General features: G+C 49.7%; 1 protein-coding gene across 1 annotated transcript in view; it reads right to left on the bottom strand.

Annotated features, from left to right (window-relative positions):
• The window catches only part of CHD2 (chromodomain helicase DNA binding protein 2), a 112,767-nt gene that overhangs the window by 25,035 nt on the left and 64,333 nt on the right, over nt 1–23,399 (bottom strand). Inside the window, 9 exon segments of the mRNA XM_015414497.1 lie at nt 91–132; nt 1,335–1,510; nt 3,360–3,533; nt 6,216–6,308; nt 7,611–7,707; nt 7,804–7,952; nt 11,325–11,474; nt 20,424–20,495; nt 21,383–21,535. Coding sequence (XP_015269983.1) covers nt 91–132; nt 1,335–1,510; nt 3,360–3,533; nt 6,216–6,308; nt 7,611–7,707; nt 7,804–7,952; nt 11,325–11,474; nt 20,424–20,495; nt 21,383–21,535 — 1,106 coding nt within the window.

Below are 23,399 nucleotides of genomic sequence, written 5' to 3'. Positions count from 1 at the left end.
CCCCCCCCGGGGCACGTGTTTTCGGGCACGTGTGACCGGGGCCTAAGTCAGCAGACTGGTTCTCAGGGGAACAAATCTAACTGCACGTACCGTTCCAGGGGAACTCCGAACTTCTTATAGGCCTTGATAAACCTGAGGGAACAAAAAACAAAACAGTCTATCAGAGATGTCACATCCCGCATCCCAGCTTGACCAGGCCAATGGAACACTCCTAAATCCACGTGGCTGAACCAAAAGGCAATGCAGGAGAATGGGGCCAATCCCTTTTGGCACTCCAAGCAAGGACCAGCCTTATCTGACACTAAAATTAGTATCTTTCTGGTGCCTGGTTAAGACTTATTTGCTTGCTTGCTGACTCCCCTCCCCCCCCCAGTCCCTTTTCCTGCTGGACGTCAAATCTACGTTTTAACATAGTTTTTTGCTGTTTATTCCGCCCTGTATTCTACAGCTGCATTAGCAGGTAGACTGCTGTTGTTAATTTCATTGCTTTCATTTACCATATTTTATTTTATTTTATATTATATTATATTATATTATATTATATTATATTATATTACATTATATTTATTATACTATACTATACTATACTATACTATACTATACTATACTATACTATATTATATTATACTATATTATACTCTACTCTACTCTACTCTACTCTACTCTATTCTATTCTATTCTATTCTATTCTATTCTAGCCCTAGAAGAGCAGGTAGAGAAAGAGGTACTTTTCTCCCTTTCTCACAATACAAGAACTCGTGGGCACTCCATGAAATTGCTGAGCGGTTGTGTTAGAACGGATAAAAGGAAGTACTTCTTCACCCAAAGAGTGATTCACACATGGAATTCACTGCCACAGGAGGTGGTGGCGGCTACAAGCATGGACGGCTTCAAAAGGGAACTGGATAGGCATATGGAGCAGAGGTCCATCAGTGGCTATTAGTCACAAGGTATAGATAGGAACTCTCAGTCTGGGGCAAGGGATGCTCTGTCTTCTTGGTGCTTGGGGGGGGGCAACAGCGGGAGGGCTCCTAGTATCCTGGCCCCACTGGTGGACCTCCTGATGGCCCCTGGTATTTCTGGCCACTATGTGACACAGAGTGTTGGACTGGATGGGGCTTTGGCCTGATCCAACATTGGCATCTCTTATGTTCTTAAGAAACAAAAGGGACAACAGAGGGTGGTAACCTGCCTGAGATTGTGGGATAAATCAACTGATATCAAATTATGGCCACATGCTGACTGGTACCTGTAGGGCCTGTTTGGGTTTAGAAGAAGAGAGAAGAGATTGGATTTATACCCCGCCCTTCAGGACCCAAAGGTGTCTCACCAACCTCCTGATTTCTGAGTCCGTGAACCCTTCCACCATATCCTTCCGAACGCTCCGGGGCCGCCCTCGGCGCTTGGGCCTCTTCTCGTCGTCGGAGTCCTCTGTCTCGCTCTCAGATCCTGAGGATCTCTGCAGCTTTCTCTTCATCTCGCTGTCCGAATCGCTGTCATTCGCCTGGGCCTGAGGGAGGAGGAGGAGGAGACTGGATTTATACCCTGCCCTTCACTACCCGAAGGAGTCTCAGAGTGGCTTACAATCGCCTTCCCATCCTTTCCCCACAGCAGACACTCTGTGAGGTAGGTGGGGCAGAGAGCTCTTTCGAGAACTGCTCCCGAGAGAACAACACTGAACTTGTGACTGACCCAAGGTCACACCAGCAGCTGCGTGTAGAAGCATGGGGACAATCATATTCCTCTCCACCCAAACTGCCAGTACGCCCAGCTGTGCATTACCAAAAAAAGAGAAAGTGAAGATTCTGCACCGAAATTACCCAGATTTCTATGAAAAAGACCTAAATTTCAGCGGATGAAACGAGCCCTGTAAAAGCCCACAGTTTTGCCTGCTTTCCATCATTTATTCCACCCTTAACACTTTCTATCATTATTCTCTTTGGATAGCCACAGCAATCGGGGAGTCTCCACCTCCTGGAAGTGTCAGGCCCCCAAGATGTTAAGTTTGCCCAAACTAGGGCCAGGGCGTTTTCGGTGGCGGCTCCTACCTGGTGGAATGAGCTCCCGGAGGAGATCCGGGCCCTGCGGGACCTTATGCAGTTCTGCGGGGCCTGCAAGACGGAGCTCTTCCACCAGGCTTTTGAGTAGGAACCGCCGCCACCACTATTCCACTACCGTGGTACTGTTCCATCATCTACCCCTATTATGGGGGGGGGGGATGTGTCGCCTGGCGGAAGTGGGGAGAACGTCACTGCTGGAGCCCTCGCTATTTAATAAAGCTGGCCTTCGATTTGGGATTACTGTCCATCTTGGGGATTTATATACAGGACAACTGAGCACCTTAAATACTGTTTATGAATTTTATTGTGGCTATGTAATATTGGCTCTGCTCACACGGGCTGGATATCGTGCGCGCGGGGGAGGCGTGGCTAATTGCCCCGGCGCAGTTTGATCCGCGATTACGCGATCAGACATGCCAGCGGCACACCACGGGTCCTCCCCTTGGCGCCGGCAGGTAAACGAGGGTGGCGATCACACGACAATCCTACAGCGCGGCAAAGAAGCTGCGTGGCGCGACCAACGGGTCATTTTTTTTTTAAAGTCGAAACGGCACTTTCACTTTTCTGTTTGTGCGCATGCACCGTTGGGTGCTTGTGCGCATCTTGTGGAGACTTGGGGGGGAAAAAACCCTGTTTGTGAAGGGACATGGGTGGCGCCGGATGCCACCACCGGAATCGCGATCAGACGCCAGCCCTTGCCCCGCGGTTTCTGGAAACTAGTTCCTCGGTGGTATTAGTTTTTAACTCCGCATCTTCGGCGGGAAGCCTCGGGTTCGCCACGGGAGCTCTACGCTTCCCAGATGTTGCGGTGTGATCGCGCCCGGAAAATCCGCCTATCTTCCGTCTCTGTAGTGTGGCTAATGCGCCGTGTGACCGCAGCCATTGTTTTATTGTATTTTATCTATTTAATCCGGCATTAGCCGCTTGTTAGCCGCCCTGAGCCGCTTGGAAGGGCGGGATAGAAATCTCAAAATAAAAATAAATAAATAAATAAAATGGAGGCCAGGAAGGCTCCACTGGACACCAGAAAGCGTATTCAGTCACCCCTCCAGCACCCGAGCCTTGAGCGGCTGCCATCGGAACACTTTCAAGCATCCGCCTGCGACGGAAGGGGCCAGAAACCTAAGTGAGGAATTTTGTAACCAATTTCTTTCTACGTGAGACACAAGATGAAAACTCGTTTTGGGGGGGTTCTTGGAGCAAAAGATGACGTTCTTGGAAAACTAAACCTGGTACCCCATTTGGTACCATTTCTGTGTTTCCACGGCACTGCAGTGCACGCACGGTCCTGGCGGATACCTTTTTAGCCGAGCTGCGGATTCTGGGGAGCATGTAGATCTCCTCCAGTTCCTTTTGACGCTCCTCCTCCTCCACCTTCTTTCTCTGATCCTCGGGGATGATGTCGTCCCAGTCCTTCTGCGATCTGTCTTCCAGCTCTGCCTCTTCGTCCTCCATGGTTGAAAAGTTGGCTACCTGGAAGGAAAACATCCCTCATTTTGTTCTCGGGGGCCAGTCTGGCTGCTCGTTTTTAAACGTGAGAAGCGGCTTTCTCTCGGGGGAAGAAAGGGGAGAAAGTCCTAGGTAAAGGGTAAAGGTGTCCCTTGCTCGAAAGCCAGTCGATTCCGACTCTAGGGTTGCGGTGCTCATCTCCGTTTCCAAGCCGAAGAGCCAGCGCTGTCCGAAGACGTTTCTGTGGTCATGTGGCCAGCATGACTAAACACCAAGGCGCACGGAACGCTGTTCCCCTTCCCACTGAAGCAGTACCTATTTATCTACTTGCAATGTCTTGCTTTCGAACTGCTAGGTTGGCAGGAGCTGGAACTAGAGACGGGAGCTCACTCCATCATGCGGCACCCCGGGTCTTGAACTGCTGAACTACCGACCTTCCACAGCCTGCAGTTCAGCATCTTAACCACTTGAGCCACCGCAGCTCCTAAAGTCCTTGGAACGGATTGTAAAAACTGAGGCTCAAAGAAGGCCGCCAGACAAGTCCAGTGGGAAACGGAACACGAGTCCCAAAGACCTGAATGGGCTCTCCCGTTTTCCCAGTGACTGTCAGCAACCCAAAACTCTCAGACAATATTTAAAGCACAAGAAAAGCACATCCCTTGCGCACTTCCAAATTGGAAACCCAAAGGACCCCTTTCTGTGGAATGACTACCCGGTACAGGAACAGACAAAGGAAGGGGCCCTAGATCAGTGGCAAACCATACACTTCAACACCCTGAAAAGACATGTATTAAGCACCGTTTCTGTGTCTTTACATGGAGTTCAGCGCTGATTTAAATTGCTTTAGTGGGGAAGGTTGTTTGGTTTTAAACTGTGATTTGATTATGTCTGTTGGTTACCCGCCTTGGTGGCCCTGGTGAGGGCAAAAGGGCTGGACTTAAATTTCGTAAAATGAAAAATAATGAGACGATCCATCAGAGCCCCAGGCCAGAAGGGGTCTGGCTCAGTATAAAACGGCCTTATGTTGAAAGCAAGAAACTGCAAGTAGATAAATAGGTACCGTTTCAGTGGGAAGGTAACAGCGTTCCGTGCGCCTCGGCGTCTAGTCATGCCAGCCACATGACCATGGAAACATCTTTGGACAGCGCTGGATCTTCGGCTTGGAAACGGAGATGAGCACCGCATCCCTAGAGTCAGATCTGACTGGCTTTCGAGCCTGGGGAAACCTAACCTACCCCTATGTTGCAGTTAAAGTCATAAATTTGCTAGCTCTCCATTAACTGGAAAGAGGAGGTGGAGAGAGAAGATGTACAAACTGGCTGCAACAAATCAACTACAGACATAACGACAATAACAAGCCATAGCTTAATTTCCTCCTTCCAGCTAAACAAGCTCTGCTGTCAAACTATGTACATTTCTGGAAAGCTTGTGGACAGCATCTATGGATTTTCATCACAGGTTTATGCCACGCACACCGTATAAACAGGTTTTATATTACACATCAGTAGTTCTAGCCGTTACAGCTATTTTATCATCCCCCTCCAAGCCACTCAATCCCCACAACAACCTCGCAAGGGAGGTTAGGAAGAGAGTGCAGAGCCTGACATGCTTGCAAAGAGAACCAGAGAACTGCTTTGCCGGCTGAAGTCGAAAGCGCCCCATCTTCAGCAATAGCCCTGGAAGCTCACAAAGAAGGCACAGAGTGGCGACTGACTCTCCCCAGTATATATGTAAGCCCCACCAAGTCGCAACCGGCTTCTGGCAACCCCAGCAAGGGGCATTCCAGCCTACCTGAGGGACCGCCTTGCCCCACATGTTCCCCCAAGAGCACTACGGTCGGGGGCCCAAAATCTGTTGGTCAACCCGGGCCCCAAAGATGCCAAACTAGCTGTGACCAGGGCCAGGGCCTTTTCGGTGGTGGCTCCTACCTGGTGGAATAAGCTCCCGGGGGAGAAGCGGGCCCTGCGGGACCTTGGGCAGTTCCGCAGGGCCTGCAAGACGGAGCTCTTCCGCCAGGCCTTTGAGTAGGAGCCGCCGCCCTACTATACCATCACCGTCAAGACATCTTAATGGATGCATCGACGGGGCCCGAGGAAGAACCTAGAAATTACAGAAGATCTGATAAGCCGTCGCCACTGGACGTGCACACCATGGGAGCACCATCTGGAACTGCAGGGATACCATCTTGGATTTAGGATACTAGTAACTGGATAGAGTACTGTGGTTTTAGTGTTGGATCTTTTTATTATGTTTTATATGTTTTTATCTATGGCAAGGCTAACGACCTTGCCCCTGTTAGTCGCCCTGAGCCCACTGGGGAGGACGGGATACAAATGTAAAAATAAATAAATAAATACGTGAGAAGCAGAGGTGGTTGGCCATGGCCTTCCTCTGCAGAGCCTTTCTCGGTGGTCTCCCTTCCAAGTACCAAACCTGCTTAGCTTCCAAGACTGGGCTACATACCATGCCGATTTCCCACCCCTTTCTCCCCAGTACCTGGTAATAACGACTACCAAACGTTTTAATCTTTCACAGCTAGCAGCAACCAACCAAATCATCCTCTCTGTATTTGTCTAAAATCAGTTCTAAAAGGCACCTGAGCGAGCGGCTACCCTACGATCCAAATCCCTCCACGCCCTTAACAATTGCTCCCTTTCCACGCTCTGCTCCTAGAAATATAATTTCCCCCTGCCCACGGGGCTATACCTTGAACTGTGAGAGAAGTTCATCCGTCGCGCTTGTGGACACTTCATTCTCGTGCGTTTCAGCCAGGCGCAAGATTTCATCTATGTCCATTTCCTGAAAGCATGGGACGGGAGATCAGAGAGAAACGTCGCCCAAAAAGGGACGAGGGGTCAGAAATCTGTAGTACTCAACTTCCCAACCACCCAGGCCAGGCAGAACTCTGGAGAAGAGCCAATATGCTTCAAAGTTACTGGACCAGGAGACAGACAGACAGAGACAGAGAGAGTCAGAGACAGAGAGAGTCAGAGACAGAGAGAGAGAGAGAGAGAGACAGAGACAGAGACAGAGAGAGACAGAGACAGAGAGAGACAGAGACAGAGAGAGACAGAGACAGAGAGAGAGACACACACACAGAGAAAGTGTGTGTGTGTTTGTGTGTGTGTGTGTTCGTGTTCAAAGTCCCCCAAGCATCTAAAAGCTAAGGCACCCTCCCCTCCTTAATTAAAAATGGAAACACATTGGGTTGGATCCAGAGATGCCTTTCCACAGAGTGCAACTTTCTTGTCCCCCCCCCCCCCAATGCATCCCAAAATGCCTCCTAAAATCCTGTTCCTGGGGGTCCTTCAGAAGGCATTCAGGACTGCCGCAAGAGGGGGGAAAGCGAAGACCATCACGCTCCACCAACTGAAGTACTTACACGTGTGGAAACATTGCACTGGATCCAGCTCACTGCCCTCCTGTGCCCCCAAAGATTTACTTCTAGGTTGCACAAGGAAAAATTATCCATGCTCTGTTGAGCTCAATCCCCCTGTTTCAGCATGAGTCACTGCTCTGGTGAGCAGACTAAAAGAAGAAAAGGCCAGAGCAGGGACTCATGCAGAGATCCAGCAGGCAGCCTCCTCACTGGACTTGAAGCTCACATGGGATGAGGTTTCTCTGCCTGGTAACACATAAGAAGAGAGACACAGCCAATGGCCCTATACGATTTGGAACCAGCATATCTTGAGGACCACCAATTCCCATACAAACCTACTTGATCCACACAGTAAATTTCTGAAGCCCTGCTTCTGTTAACCCCACCTTTTGAAGATACATACATGGCAACTTCTCAGTCGTGGCCCCGAAATTATGAAACTCCCTCCCCAGAATATGTGTCTGTCCTGGTCTATCACTGTCTTCCACTAGCAGGTGAAGACTTTTTGTGTCATCTATCATTCCCTCAGTAGACCTCTCCTTCCTGTCTTGTTTTAACTGTCGTTTCTGTGTTTTTTAGTTTTGGTTTTGATTGGTTTTGTGCATCTGTTTTTGTAATGCTGTTTCTGTTAGCTGCTGTGGTGGCCCCGACGGGTCAGAAAAGCAGGAGAGAGATTTTGTGAAGACATAAATCCCTTGCATCCTACTTAGAGGAAGGCCCACCTGTGGTTCTGATTCTTCCCCTTCCACTTCCTTGAAGAGGTCTTCCGCTCCAAACTTCAAGATGGCCGTCAGCTCCTCTTTGTTGAAAGGGTTCGAGCTGCGATTACAGAAATAAAAAGGGAAACTCGCAAAGCGTTGCTTTAAGGTGGTGTGCCTCGAAGTGGTACAGCCAGCCCCCGGTCCCTCTTCTTACTTGGATCGGCCAGAGCTGTTGTCCAAGACAGTCCGGCCTGTGGTGTCCATGCGCTGTATCACAAGGTGGTCCAGCACCATCTTCTTCTTGGCTCTCTCGATGATCTCCTCCTCCACTGTCCCCTTTGTCACCAAGCGATAGATGTTCACCTGTTGAGGAGGAGCAGACACCAACCTCAGGAACAAAGACATCGGCCAGGTACTAAGTCGGAATGTTCGTCCACACAACACATGGCTCTGACTGGCCAACGGCTCTCCGTCAAAGAGAGATCTTCCCCAGCTGCGGGAGATCTTTTTAACCTTCAACACTCAAAGTAAGGGCTCTGCTACAGAGCTACACTGCCCTCCCAAGGGCAACTGGATTCTTCAGAGGGACCCCCTACACGACTCTTTTGCCTCCCAAAAGAATGGGCCTCCCCTTTCATCTGTGCAGTTCTCTTTCCATAGAGGCAGGGAAGAAACTCTCAGACTTTGAAGCAAAAAAGGAAGTTCTAACTCAGACTCACCATCAGAGATAGGGCTGCCAAGCCGCGGCGGGGGATCCGTGCGTCTTCACAGGATCCCTGCCGTAGGGGACAGCGATACGCGTTGCACCGCCGTCGCCAGGATGTGACGCTACGCATCGCTCTGGCAACAGGACTCCAAACAGCCCTGTTGCCAGAGCGACGCGTAGCATTACATCCTGGCGCTCTAGGGTTGCGGTGCTCATCTCCGTTTCCCAGCCTAAGAGCCAGCGCTGTCCGAAGACATTTCCATGGTCATGTGGCCGGCATGACTAAACACCAAGGCGCACGGAAAGCTGTTACCTTCCCACCGAAGCGGTACCTATTTATCTACTTGCAATTTCTTGCTTTCAAACTGCTATTTGTCAAGGAGTGAAACTGACCAGAAGCGGCAGGGCAGCTTTCCTTCCCTTCCCCAGCCTCCTGCAGCAGCACCAGCCGGGAAGCTGGGGAAGGAAAGGAAAGCTGCCCTGCCGCTTCTGGTCAGTTTCACTCCTTGACAAATAGCAGTTTGAAAGCAAGAAATTGCAAGTAGATAAATAGGTACCGCTTCGGTGGGAAGGTAACAGCTTTCCGTGCGCCTTGGTGTTTAGTCATGCCGGCCACATGACCATGGAAATGTCTTCGGACAGCGCTGGCTCTTAGGCTGGGAAACGGAGATGAGCACCGCAACCCTAGAGTCGGATTCGACTGGCTTTCGAGCAAGGGAACCTTTACCTTTACCTTTTACCTAACAGCTGACCAGAGGGGAATGGAATACGATTCAGGTTTGAAGAGCTGCGATTCATGTTCATCTTAATTCTTTATCTGATGCTGTCTCTGCTCTGCAAGGAAAAAAAATATGCCCCACCACCAGAAAAATCCCGGCTTACAGGCCCTTTTGTAAGCCCCAAATCCGAAATTCTACCCAAGACCAGTGTTCCCTCTAAGCTGAGTTAGTGTGAGCTAGCTCACAGTTTTTTAGCCTCTGGCTCACACATTGTTTGTCTTCGCTCAGGAAGGAGGAGGCTCCAGAGCAAACGAATTGATGCAGCAGCCAAATCGCTCGCTCACAACTTTGATGCCAGGAGCTCTCCAAGTAGACCTTTTGCTCACAAGACTCCGCAGCTTAGAGGGAACATTGCCCAAGACGGAACAGAATGAGTGGTGGACCCACAAGGTCTCCTAGGTGGGAAGATGCTAGAGTGGGAATCTCATTTCTCTCTCCCCGTCCCACCCCTCCAGTGTCATCAGCCTCTCGCCTTCCTTTCTCTCCCTCCCACCTCTTCCTGTTTCTCCCCTCTCTGGCAGACTCTGCCCCAAACCCCTCCCTCGCCCAACTACCTTCTCGTTCTCCCCCTCTTCCATTTTCAGCTTTCCTTTTTTATCTGTCCTGCTCCCTCTCCTCTCCCACTACAGCTTTACCGCCTCTCTCACCGGGAGACTAACTGATGCGCGGAACCCTCGGCACTGTTTACCGGGGGTTGCCCAGCAACTCAACAACCACCAGCGCCTCACAAGAGGGGAGCCAGTGTGGTGTAGGGGTTCAGAGTGTCGGACTAGTATCCGGGAGAGCCAGGCTCGAATCCCCCCATTCGTGCCATGGAAGCTCACTGGTGACTTAAGTCGCACTTTCTCAGCCTAATCTACCTCACGGGGATGTTGGGAGGATAAAGAGGAGAGAGGAATGATGTATTCCCCACTGGAAAGAAAAGCAATGTATAGATGAAATAAATAAAGAAACAATACTTCATTTATACCCCACCTTCCTGCCCAGTAGGGAATCAATCTTGGTGGCATCCTGTGTTTCTATGAATTCAGGATTTTTTCCCCCCAAAACACCACTATGGTTTTTTAAAAAGACCACAATGCTTGTTTGTCTTTTTAATGTCTCAGATTTTTCTGCAAAACAGCTTCCTCCGTACAGGGCCCCGTGGTGATTTTCCGGATCCTTGCTCAGAGGCCGTTGTTAAGGTATAATTATCTCAACCTCTAAGTAAGAGATTGGCGGGGGGGGGGGGAACAAATTCAAACATCAGTGCCATCTAGAATGTAAGAATCAGACACAAAACCTCGCAACACATTCATCCACTAGTCAAAAGGCCCAGTTAAGGTGGGCCAGGGTCCAGCCTCTAGCGCAACTTGCTTAACGTAAGAGCCACATAGAATAAACGTCAGATGCTTGAGAGCTGCAAGGCATGAACTGGGAAATATGCAGGTTTGCTTTATATTATAGATCCGCTCCATCTTCTACATGACAGCCCTTCCAATATTTGAAGACTGCAATCATGTCCCCTCTAAGCCTTCTCTTTCCCAGGCTAAACATACCCAACTCTTTCAGCCTTTCCTCATAATGCTTGGATTCCAACCCTCTCACCATCCCGGTTGCCCTCTTCTGGACACGCTCGAGCTTGTCAACATCCTTCCTAAAATGTGGTGCCCAAAACTGGACACAGGACTCCAGGTGAGGCCTGACCATAGCAGAGGCAGAGCGGAACTACCGTGATCTGGACACAATATCAAAAGCGGTAAAAGCAGATATTGATAATGACATTTGTCCTACGATATTTGTTTGCTAATGATATTTAGCTTCCCCGGTTGCCCTACCAGGAGCCGCACAATAGGTGTGAAAGTTTGGCCACCCCCTGCTCTAGCGTAGTGCAGTGGTTAGAGTGTCAGCCTAGGACCTGGGAGGACCACGTTCAAATCCACACTCTGCCATGTAAGCTTGCAGGGTGACCTTGGGCCCATCACACACTCTCAGCCTGACCAACCAAACAGGGCTGTTGTGAGGATAAAACGAAGGAGGAGAGAATAAGGTAAGCGCCTTGATTCCCCACTGGGCAGGAAGACGGGGTATAAATGAAGTCAATCAACGGAGCAAATGAAAATTCCCCTGAGGTCTACTCAACCCACTGCTTCAGGCCTGTCTCCCTGTCACAGAGTCAAAACGCGACTGGCTTAAAGCCGCGGCTAGATGCGGCTGCAGAGAGAGACATCTGTGCGGGGAGCTGTGTCTGACGCAAACTGCTCTCCTCACCTGCTTCTTCTGCCCGATCCGGTGAGCCCGAGCCTGGGCCTGCAAGTCATTCTGGGGGTTCCAGTCGGAGTCAAAGATCACCACGGTGTCCGCAGAGGCCAAATTAATCCCCAGTCCTCCGGCTCGTGTGGAGAGCAGGAAGCAGAAATCCTGAGCGTGGGAGGGAAAGGTCACACGTCAGTCGTGCTGCAGACAGCCCCGTCGCCAGAAATTTTGGGTGGGTGGAGCATGGGGAAGTTTTGTGGGAGTGGAGGGCGGCAGGGACCCTTTTAAATGCTGTTTTTCTAGCAGGGGCTGCCCGTTTACTCTGGCCAGATGCAATGCCATGCCTTCCGCCAGGGCTCTTTTTGTAGAAAAAGCCCAGCAGGAACTCATTAGCATAATAAGCCACACCCAACATCAGGAACTCATTAGCATATTGGGCCACACCCCTGACAGCACAGCTCATTAGCAATTAGGCCGCACCCCCATGTTACCAGAAGTGTGCTCATCCAGCCACACCCACCTTTTGCTTCTTATTCTGTTTACCTTGTTTGTTGTCAAAACCCAGGGCCTTTTTTTGTAGCAGGGACTCCTTTGCATGTTAGGCCACACGCCCCCTAATGTAGCCAATCCTAATTCTGCTGTTGGGTGTGGCCTATTATGGTAATGAGTTCCTGCTGGGCGTGGCCAACTTGGGAGCCAGCCGGAACTCCGTTCCTGTGCGTTCCTGCCCCCAAAAAGCCCTGCCTTCCGCCATTTTATATTGCAGATTCAACAAGATCTCTCACTCTGCCAGAGACTGCCCCCGCAAAGAAAAATGTGTTGAGTCAATTACTCGTGCCCTTTTGCGTGGTCACCTGTACGTGGATCTATTTACATTCTACTTTGAGCAGCACAATGGATTGCCCTGATGCACTTAAGGCGGCACACAGACTTCTGAATGACCTCTGCTATGACATCACTGAGAAGGTGGCCAAGTTTCTCCACTCTGCTTTAAAGCTGCGCCAAAGGATCCTAGAGACATAGTATTTTTATAGGTGTGTTTCTAATCTACTCTTAAATTGTACAATCTAGAGACATAATATTTTTATAGGTGTGTTTTTAAACTGTGCAACCTGTATCAACAATTTATGCCAATGAAGGCTAACTTGAGCTTGAACTAGCGGGGGCTGCCCACGCCTTATCTCCCCCTTGGGGTTCAGGGAAGGCATGCAGCCAGCAGCCACCCCTCTCCCTCACCTCCTGCAAGATTTAAAGGGCCTGCTGATCAGCTGGTAAAAGGTAAAGGAAAAGGTGTCCCTTGCTCGAAAGCCAGTCGAATCCGACTCTAGGGTTGCAGTGCTCATCTCCGTTTCAAAGCCGAAGAGCCAGCGGTGTCCGAAGACGTTTCCGTAATCATGTGGCCGGCATGACTAAACACCGAGGTGCACGGAACGCTGTTACCTTCCCACCGAAGTGGTACCTATTTATCTACTTGCAATTTCTTGCTTTCGAACTGCTAGGTTGGCAGGAGCTGGAACTAGAGACGGGAGCTCACTCCGTCATGCGGCACACGCGGGTCTCGAACTGCTGAACTACCGACCTTCCACAGCCTGCAGTGCAGCGTCTTAACCACTTGAGCCACCACAGCTCCTTGATCAGCTGGAGGGCCCTTTAAATCTTGGAGGAGGGGAAGGAGGGGGCAGCTGCAAAGATCTGAAGGGCCCTCCGGCTGATCAGCGGGCCCCGTGCCCCTGCCGATCAGCTAGAGGGCCCCTTTAATGTCACAGGACGGGGAAGAGGGGCAGCAGCTGTTATGGGGCATGCCTCACATTTGAGGGGGCAGAGCCCCCAAACGCCCCGCCGTAGCTACAGGCCTGGCTGCAGAACCATGAACCAGGGAGGCCGATCAGCAAAGCAAGAATGAGACCCAAAGCTTTCAGGTGCCAACTCAGAGACCGTCTACTTAGGACTGTGGATTGGGTACACTGTTGATCTGGGCTGCACACCGAGTTGCCAACCTCCAGGAGTTACACTTGATCTCCTGGAGTTAAGCCTGTTCTCCAGACTACAAAGATCTGTTGCCCTGGAGGAAATGGCAGCTCTGGAGGGTGAACTCTATGGCACCACATCCTTGCTGGGTCCTCCCACTGCCGAGGCTCTGCCTCCCCAAATCTCCAAGAATTTCCCCATCTGGAGTTGGCAACTCCAGCTACAGAACAAGGGGAACTCCATGTGCTCTGGACCACAGACGCTTAGGATGGGTATATTCGGGATGAAGAAGAGTTCTGGAGAACTGAAAACTTGTACAGTGTTTCATGTCATCTGGCTGGTCCCAATACAAGGTATTAAGTGGATTACGTTCTGGATGTCGCATACGGCATCAAGACTGGAACAGCAAGGGGCTGAACTGTTGGCATATTGTATTATATGTATGCAAGATGACAGCCAATGATGCACACATGTCAGATTAAACTGATCTGGGTGACAGGTAAGACTGTCATGTGACAGGGTCACCAGATGCAAGTTGCACTAGGTTGCATCAGCTAATTAACTATGTCACCATGAGTTGGCAAAATGACTCTGATTGGTGCAAGTACTGTATATATGTAATGTAGTCCAGAGGCAAGTGTTCCACACCAGTGGAAGAGTGTATTGCGAAGCACCTTGTCGGTCAGTTCTATGAACCTGGGATACCGCATGGTGGAAAGGACTGTGTAAATAACTGTAAATAAAAGCCACTGTATATAGCTCAGATACAGCATCCTGATATCATTATTATTCAGACGTTCTGCGCATGCCGTCAGGGTTATGGGCCCAGAGGTGCGCTACTGAGCTGGAGTACAGTTGGAGAAGGCTGCACTGAGCTGAGGAAGTTTGCCAGGTCCAAATTGGTGAGCTACAGCGTGCATGTCTTCGGAGGAGGAAGAGGACGTCTTCCAGGCAGTAACACAGTCCACGGACGACAGCTCGTCCCAGTCCGGCTCGGAGGAGGCGGGAGAGACAGAGGACGCCGTCCAGCAGCAGATACCAAGTGGAACCGGTGAGCTTATCAGCATGGCTTTGGCTCCAACAGCCGTGTTTGTTGAAAAGCTGAGTTACACCAATTATACAGTGTGGGCTATGAAGATGCAGCACTTCCTTGTAAAGGAAGGGCTGTGGACATTTGTTTCAGCCCCCCCAGCGGCTCCCACGCCAGAGGAGAAAATACAAATAGACAAGGCACTGGCTTTTATAGTCTTGAGTGTATCGGACTCACAGCTGGTTTATCTATTTGGGAAGACCTCGGCAAAGCAGGCATGGGACGCTCTGGCAAATATTTATGTACAAAAAACCTCAGGCTCAATAATTACCCTCCTGAGGAGATTGTACAGGACTGTTATGGCAGAAGGAGATGATTTAAGAGGGCACTTAGACTCTTTAAATGAGTGCTTTCAACTTCTTACTGAGAGGGGCAAACAAATCTCTCAAGAAGACCAGGTCTACACAATTTTGTGCTCTTTGCCTGAATCCTTTGAGCCGACCCTGGCAGCTCTAGAAGGGGTAAAGCCCGAGGATCTTTCAATTGATTATGTGACCGGAAGATTGCTTCAAGCCGAACAGAGGGGCCGGCAGAGGGAGTTGGCAAACGGCCATCCTGGGAACAACGCCAGCAGGTCCGGGACGGCAGCCAGCTACTCCGGGAAGCAAGCCAGCTATTCTGGGAAGCAAGCCAACCAAAGCAGGTGTTTAGCCAGCCTGCAGCATACGAGTCAGCGACAGGATGAGAAAGCATCTTCGCTTCTACACGTGAAGGCACGCAGATGTTTTTTGTGCAATGAAACCGGCCACATCAAAAGATTTTGCCCGCGGAAGAAAGAAAGGGCCACCAACGTTCTCAAGGACGGAGGCGGTGTCAAGCCTCAACATGTGGCCACCCATCAAGCAACATTGGTGACAGCGTCAGGGTCTTCTGAAAGGGACAAATGGGTCCTGGACTCTGGCGCATCCCAGAATTTCACAAGGGACGCAAGCTTGCTGACTGACTCTCAGCCAGCTAGTCCAGCACACGTGAGTTTGGCTGATGGTGCACCAGCATCAGCAAATGTGCAAGGAACAATTTATTTTCATTGTTTGAATCATGCTTTTGAAAATGTGTTATGCGTTCCTAGCCTCCAACACAACTTATTAAGCATCGGTGAATTAACTAAAGCTGGGTTCAGGGTAACATTTACTGAACAGCAATGTGTGATACAGAAGGCAGATAAGGTCCTTGCCACTGGCAAAGTGGAGAATGGTGTATATATTCTTGATAACGTTCCAGGGCAAGTGAAAACTGTAATTAGCAATCAAGCATTGCATGATGAATGTATCCACATGTACCATAGAAGGCTGGGGCACATGTCATTCTCAACATTAGAGAAAACGTTTGCATGTCTAGGGCATGATAGGTTAAAGAAATGCCAAATGTACTTAGACTGTGATATATGCAAGCAGAGTAAATCACGCACACACCCAGTAGCTAAGGCTAGTCAAAGGTCCACAGATAAAGTATTGGCCCTAGTACACGCCGACGTAATAGGACCCTATCAAAATAGCTTATCGGGTAAACGATATGGGCTTTTGATTGTTGACGACCACAGCAGGTACTGTTGGTCATTTCCTATGCAGAGGAAATCAGAGGTATGTGAATTAATTAAGACATGGGCAAAAAAGGTGCAAAAACAGTTAGGAACAGAAATTCAGCAGCTTCAAACTGATTTTGGAGGTGAATTTATGGCTACTGATTTGCAAAAATGGTTAAAGGCACAAGGTATTGAACACAGAGTGGCTAATACAGCCTGTCCTCAGGAAAATAGCATTGTGGAAAGACGAGCAGGAATTATACAAACGGTGATGCACTCTATGTTATTAGATTCTGGTTTACCAAAGTCCTTTTGGGCAGAGTGCTTGAGATGTGCCACCTACAATGTCAACAGAGTTTGGTGTAGAACAATTGAAGACATTCCCTATAGGGCTCTCTATGGTAAAAATCCTTCTTTGAAGCACCTAAGAATTTTTGGGTCAAAGGCATGGGTGAACATACCTTTAAAGCAAAGAAGAAAGGGAGGTCCCAGGGCACAAAAATTAACTTTCATTGGTTATCAAACTGGAATGAAAGCATATCGTTTTGTGAACGCTCACAACATGTTGGTATTCAGCAGGTCTGCAAATTTTTGCGAGAATGCCAACTGGTCACACATTCATGCTAATGAAACTCCCCAGCAGATCATGTTACCAATTACTGACAGTACAGGGGGAACAGAGGTGAAGCAGGAAGGTGCCGAAGCAGCACCGCAAGTCTCTGATACTGGTTCAGGTTCTCCACAAATACCCAGAGTGTCTACAAGAATTACTAAGGGAATACCACCTCAGAGATATGGTATAAATAATGTATTTGTAAAGGTACCTGAAACATACACTGAAGTGTTATCTCTAGCAGCTACCGAACGCCAGGCTTGGGAAGCAGCAATGCAAACTGAGTATCAGTCTCTCAGAGCACACGAGGTATTTACTCCCACTGAGTTGCCTAGGGAACGGAAGGCAATTGGGTGTCGATGGCTCTACAAGTTAAAACACAAGCCGAATGGTGAGGTGCTCTACAAAGCACGTCTGGTCGGTAAAGGCTTTGATCAGAGGCAATATCAAGATTATGATGAAACTTTTCAAAGCACGGTCAGAAATGAAACAATAAGGGTTGCTCTGGCTGCGGCTGCAGCAAAGGGGATGAGAGTGAGACACTTTGATATTGAAACCGCGTACTTGAATGCTCCTTTGAAAGAGGAAATTTACATGGAACAGATACCTGGGTTTCATTCAGGGTCTGATACATCTGTTCTAAGGTTAAACAAAGCTCTTTACGGGTTAAAGCAGAGCGCGTTTGAATGGGGACGATGTCTTCATAATGCTCTGGTAAATAAAGGTTTCAAACAGAGTATAGCTGATCCATGTTTATACAGCAAAGAGTTAAAAGGACAGCTTTACTGGCTCTTTTATTATGTAGATGACCTTTGTTTATTGTACACGTCACAACAACAATTGGACTGGTTTACAGAAACATTAAGATCAGTGTTTAACATGAAGGATCTGGGCGAAATACAGAGTTATCTGGGTGTACAGATAAGCAAGAATGAACAAGGTAATTACACTCTTTGCCAAGAGCAAAAGATCTTGCAGCTCATTGAAAGGTTTGGCATGAGTGAAGCTCACGTTACTGAGACGCCTGTAACAGTAAACTACCTAAAAGAGGAGCAGGGAGAAATGTTTCCTCACAAACAGTTATATCAATCGTTGGTTGGGTCTCTACTGTATTTGTCATGCTGCACAAGGCCAGATATCTCTATAGCTGTGCATTGGTTGTGTCAACAATGTCAATGTCCTTATCAAAGAGACTGGGTTGCAGCAAAAAGAGTGCTCCGGTACCTTAAGGGCACAGCAAGTGAAAAATTAGTGCTAAAGGTGGATGCACAAACAGACGGTCTGTCAGCCTTCAGTGATGCAAGTTGGGGGGAAAGGCCGGATTCAAGGTCGACCACAGGGTTCACAATTTCTGTATTAGGTGCCCTGGTGGGATGGAAATCAATCAAACAGGCACATATTTCATTAAGTTCCTGTGAATCGGAATTCTCCGCTATAAGTGATGTGATTATTCAGTTGGAATGGTTTCACCAATTATTAAAAGACTTTTGCATAAAGTGTGATTTACCTATCAAGGTTTTTTGTGACAGCTTGGCAGCTGCTCAGTTGGCTAAAAATCAAGGGGTAAAAACCAGAAGTAAACACATCACAATCAGGTATCAGAATGTAAGGGTTGCTGTGTGTACAAATTTTATTAACATTCAGTACTGTAATTCTGAGGATAACCTGGCTGATTTATTTACAAAGTGTGTACCTGTAAATAGATTTAAAGTGTTAAAAAGTAAACTATCATTTGTATAGGCTGTATCTTGGGAGGCGTGTTGGCATATTGTATTATATGTATGCAAGATGACAGCCAATGATGCACACATGTCAGATTAAACTGATCTGGGTGACAGGTAAGACTGTCATGTGACAGGGTCACCAGATGCAAGTTGCACTAGGTTGCATCAGCTAATTAACTATGTCACCATGAGTTGGCAAAATGACTCTGATTGGTGCAAGTACTGTATATATGTAATGTAGTCCAGAGGCAAGTGTTCCACACCAGTGGAAGAGTGTATTGCGAAGCACCTTGTCGGTCAGTTCTATGAACCTGGGATACCGCATGGTGGAAAGGACTGTGTAAATAACTGTAAATAAAAGCCACTGTATATAGCTCAGATACAGCATCCTGATATTATTATTATTCAGACGTTCTGCGCATGCCGTCATGAACAGGTAAGAAAGGGACGCTTGAACAAGGTTCTTCCTGGCTTTTGGCCTGCCCGAGAGTGGAAGCTGATCCTGCTGGGGTTTTTTTTGCAAACAACTCATGCAGCGCTTTGCAGCAGATGCAAAATAATTCCTCTGAATCCCCTGCACAAAGCGAGACTCCTTCCCAAGCTACCAGGAAAAAAAGAGCTTTTATTTGAAAAGGAAAGGAGCGGATCCTTCTTTAGACGGGGATGCTATTAAAACTGTTTTGACGACCAGAAACTCTTTCAGATCGGTTTCCAAGGTTGCTCAGAGCGTTTGAAAGCTTAACACAGTAATCAGTGTGTACGTCAGGCCACTCCATTGCAAGACTGCAAAGGAAGGAGAAAGAGAATGAGGCTCAGGGAGACAGCTGGCCCAGCGGGTTCAAGGGAAGAGGTGAGATTTGCACCAGGGACTTGGTCATTCGTTCCCTAGCCCTGCGATCCTGAGCAAAGTTGCATCCTTCTAAGTCCGCCGACTTCAATAAGCTTAGATTCAGGAGGGGTAGCCGTGTTGGTCTGAAGCAGTGAAATGAAGTCTGAGTCCAGTGGCACCTTTAAGGACCAACAAAGTTCATTTCTGGGAATAAGCTTTTGTGCGCACGGGCATTTCTTCGACGTATCTGAAGAAGTGTGCACGCACACAAACGCTTATACCTTCAATAAAACTTTGATGGTCTTAAAGGTGCCACTGGACTCGAACTTTGTCCTTCAATAAGCTTCTGAGGTTTAGGAAGGTACTTGTTCAGCGCAGTTCTGCTGCAGGCAGTGAGAGCCAGTTTGGGGAAGTGGTTAAGTGTGCGGACTCTAATCTGGGAGAACCGGGTTTGATTCCCCACTCCTCCACTTGCGCCTGGCTGGATGACCTTGGGCAAGCCATAGTTCTGACAAGAGCTGTCCTTGAAAAAGAGCAGTTTCTGTCAGAGCTCTCTCAGCCCCGCCTACCTCACAGGTGTCATTTGTGGGGAGGGGAAGGGAAGGAGATTGTAAGCCGCTCTGAGACTCCTTTGGGTAGTGAAGGGCGGGGTATAAATCCAATCTCCTCCTCCCTCTCAGCTGAGTTATTGTGAGCTCACAGTTTTTTAGCCTCTGGCTCACACATTTTCCTCTTAGCTCAGGAAGGGATGGCTCCAGAGCAAACTGATTTATGCAGCACCCGAATCGCTCGTTCGCAGCTCTAATGCCAGTAGCTCGCAAAGTTGAATTTCCGCTCGCAAGACTCCACAGCTTAGAGGGAGCATTGCCCGCAGGCAAACCTAGCAAGAGTGGTTCTGTGCCAACAGCTGTGGGCCACAGCGTGAGAGCCGGGGGGGGGGGGGGGAGGACCTTCCTTGGTGCCCTCTGTGCCAGTCTCACTTTTCCAGTGTCCAGTTGCATTTCCACCCTAAATAATTCATACAAGCAGTTTTCGTGCCGCTGACAGAAAGTACCCGCCCTGCCAGTGGACGGGACGTTGCTGAAGCCCCCAAAGCGATTGAGGGGCTTCCGCCAGGTCAAACGGTAAGGAAGGGACCGAGCTTAGGGAGTTCTTCGTTCCTGTTCTTCTGCTCTAGGCCTCAAGCCCTCCAGACCCAAAAAACATTTCCCAAAATGCCCCTCTCTCTTTCTCTCTCTCTCTCTCTCGTGCCAGATAGGGACACCTTAGCCTCCAAAGCCTCCCCGAAGCCCCCCCCCACCCCCGCCCCCCCCCCCCCCCCCCAGTGCTGCTTTCTCTCCACCGGCCTTTCGCAGCCGGATCCCGTACCTCCGAGCCGTCGGCGTTGAAGTGATCCAGCGCCTGCTTTCGGATCTCACCTTTGATCGAGCCGTCCAAGCGCTGCAAAAGGTGAACAGGGGATTTAAAAGCAGGGAGTGAACAAGAGACACGCACCTTGCAAAGCTGTCGCCCCTCTGCCCCAGAACCCCAGGCGCTCCACCGGCAACTCCGGCACCCCCCCTACAGCTTGGAGCAAGTCAGCACTTTAAAAATAACAAGCCGATTAAAAATAACCCTGCTGGCTGCCAGAGACACCGCCTGGCCAGCGTCGCCGTGTACCAGGTGACAGCGCAGCTCCCATTACAGGCTGAGAGCCAGGCTCTGCCTGAAGGACTGGAGGCTTGTCTTTTCTTTCTTTTGAAAAAGATAACATAGGCGTAGCAGCCCGAACAGCCCAGACTAGACTGGGCTTGTTAGATCTCGAAAGCTAAGCAAGGTCGGTAGGGTTGCCAAGTCCTACCTGTTGCTGAAGCGGGGGACTCCCGTCTCAGTCCTGGAGCGCGCGCACACGCCGCAACCACATCACCCGGAAGTGACGCGACCATGCCGGGCACGCTGGGGGCGGGGCCACGACCATCCGAGGGAAAACCATAGAGTTTTCCCTCGGATGACCATGCCCCCGCCCCCAGCGTGCCCGGCGTGGTTGCATCACTTCCGGGTGACGTGCACGTCGGGGTGGGGTTCCCCCCGGGGCCCGATCCGCCGCGGTGGGGAACGGGCCTCTGTGGCGGGGGTTTCCCCGCCCCCCCGGGGGGACTAAGCAAGCCTAAAGGTCGGCCCCGGTTAGTCCTTGGACAGGAGACCACCAACGAAGTCCAGGGTCGCTACACAGAGGCAGGCCCCCCCATTCCTGCCTTTAGCTGAACTTCGATCACCGTGCAAGGATGAAGCCATTCGGTAGGCCAAGGGGGGGGGGGTTTCCCATCCACACACCCCTCCGTCCTCACCTGGAAAGGGTAGTGCTTGATGGCCAGGTATTCGGCCAAGATGTCCAGCATCCTCACCATCTGGGAGAAGATCAGGACCCGGTTCCCTCTCTCCCGCAGCCTGGTCAGCAGCTTGTCTAAGAGGATGAGCTTCCCGCTGCTCCTGATCAAAGACTGAAGGAGAGGCGATGGTCATTACCGGCACTGCTTCTAACGCCCCCCCCCCCAGTCCTTCTCCTCCATCAGGGGTCCTTTCCTGCAGGAGCGCACAGGAGCGGAGCTCCGGCAGTAAAGAGCCCAGGGGGGCGGGCACATGCAACAAGCACCAACCCCTGCTCCCAGCAGCCCTCAGTTAGAGCAAGAAGCATCCAGGTAAGTTGCAGAGCCCGCCTCTGCTCCCCCCCCGGCCCCCCAGTCCAAAACAGTCCAGTGGCACCTTTAAGACCAAGTTTTATTCAGGTACAAGCTCTCCCTCCTCTGCAAGGACAGATCTGCACGTTCCTCCCCCACACAATAGCCAGCAATCCAAAACAGTCCAGTGGAGCCTGAGCGGTGGGTGTTGCCTTCTGACACACTTCCGGTGATGTCAGGGGGCGTGGCCTATGCAAATGAGTTGTGCTAATGAGTTGTGCTAATGAGCTCCTGCGCCTCTTTTTCTACCAAATGACCCCTTGTCCTCCATGATCCCTAAAAGGAGCAACGGAGGGCTCCCAAGCTCAGAGGCAGAGCGTGAGAAGGGCTGGTATTCCATCCCCGGCATCTCCAGTTAAAACTAGCACCACCGAGCGATTTGCTGTTTAGCTGGACAATCGATCAGAGTCCTTACCAGCTCATTCCGTTATAGACCTTGCCAAACCCTGAGGAATCTAAGCTAGAAACCACGACAGCCCTAGGAAGCAAGTCTACGAAATAAATCCCAATTTAAATAAAACCACCTGCTTCACAAAAGCCCCTCGATAAACCAGCAGCAAGCGCTGACTGACGGCTTACTGGGCCAGGGCCAAAGATCCCTCTATTCTTTTTACAACAGCAGACAATCAGATGCCTCCAGAAAATCCACAAGTGAAAGCGTGAAGGCAAGGGCTGTTTTCGTCCCCAGCTTCTGGCACTCAGATATACTGCTCTGGGAACTGAGGTTCTAACTAGACAGCAAAGCTAACGGCGTTCGATGGACTTCTCCTCCGTGAATCAGTCTAACAGTCTGCAACCAGCTGCAATGAGTTCCACAAGCTAACTTGCACTGAGAATTCCCTCCTTTTATAATTTATTAGGATACTGAATTTGCTGTATGCTTCCAAGGCAAGGCCCATTTATGCCCAATTGTCAATCAATGCACCTATTACAACTACCCTCTCCATCATTTGGTTGCTACCGTCAAGTTAGTTTGACACGTTTGTTCTTGGGCCTTTGTTTGCTTTTGTTATCATTCACATATTCAGGGCTTTTTTTGTAGAAAAAGCCCAGCAGGAACTCATTAGCATAATAGGCCACACCCAACAGCAGGAACTCATTAGCGTATTAGGCCACACCCCCATGTTACCAGAATTGTGGTCATCCAGCCACACCTACCTTTCCCTTCTTATTCTGTTTACCTTGTTTGTTGTCAAAACCCAGGGCCTTTTTTGTAGCAGGAACTCCTTTGTATGTTAGGCCACACACGCCTAATGAAGCCAATCCTAATGAGTTTCTGCTGTTAGGTGTGGCCTGTTATGCTAATGAGTTCCTGCTGGGCGTGGCCAACTCAGGAGCTAGCCGGAACTCTGTTCCTGTGCATTCATGCCCAAAAATAGCCCTGCACATATTCAAGCACAATTGAAATATAAAGGGTTTAAAAAAAAAAAAAAAGAATTCCCTCCCTGAACCTATTATTTCACTGGATTTAATGTGGCCCCCGGAAAGACTTCAAAATTAGCTTGCGGGTTGCAGCTCCTGCGAATTTGGGTCCCCTCTGACGTGCACACTCCACGGAGGACCAGTGTCCAGCCACATCACGTAAAGTCCAACGCTTTCCCACCCAACCCACACGGCCATCGTCCCC

Source organism: Gekko japonicus, unplaced genomic scaffold (assembly GCF_001447785.1).
Source record: "Gekko japonicus isolate JY-2015 unplaced genomic scaffold, Gekko_japonicus_V1.1 scaffold324, whole genome shotgun sequence".
Taxonomy (NCBI): Eukaryota; Metazoa; Chordata; class Lepidosauria; order Squamata; family Gekkonidae; genus Gekko; species Gekko japonicus.
This window is presented reverse-complemented; position numbering and strand designations above follow the sequence as displayed.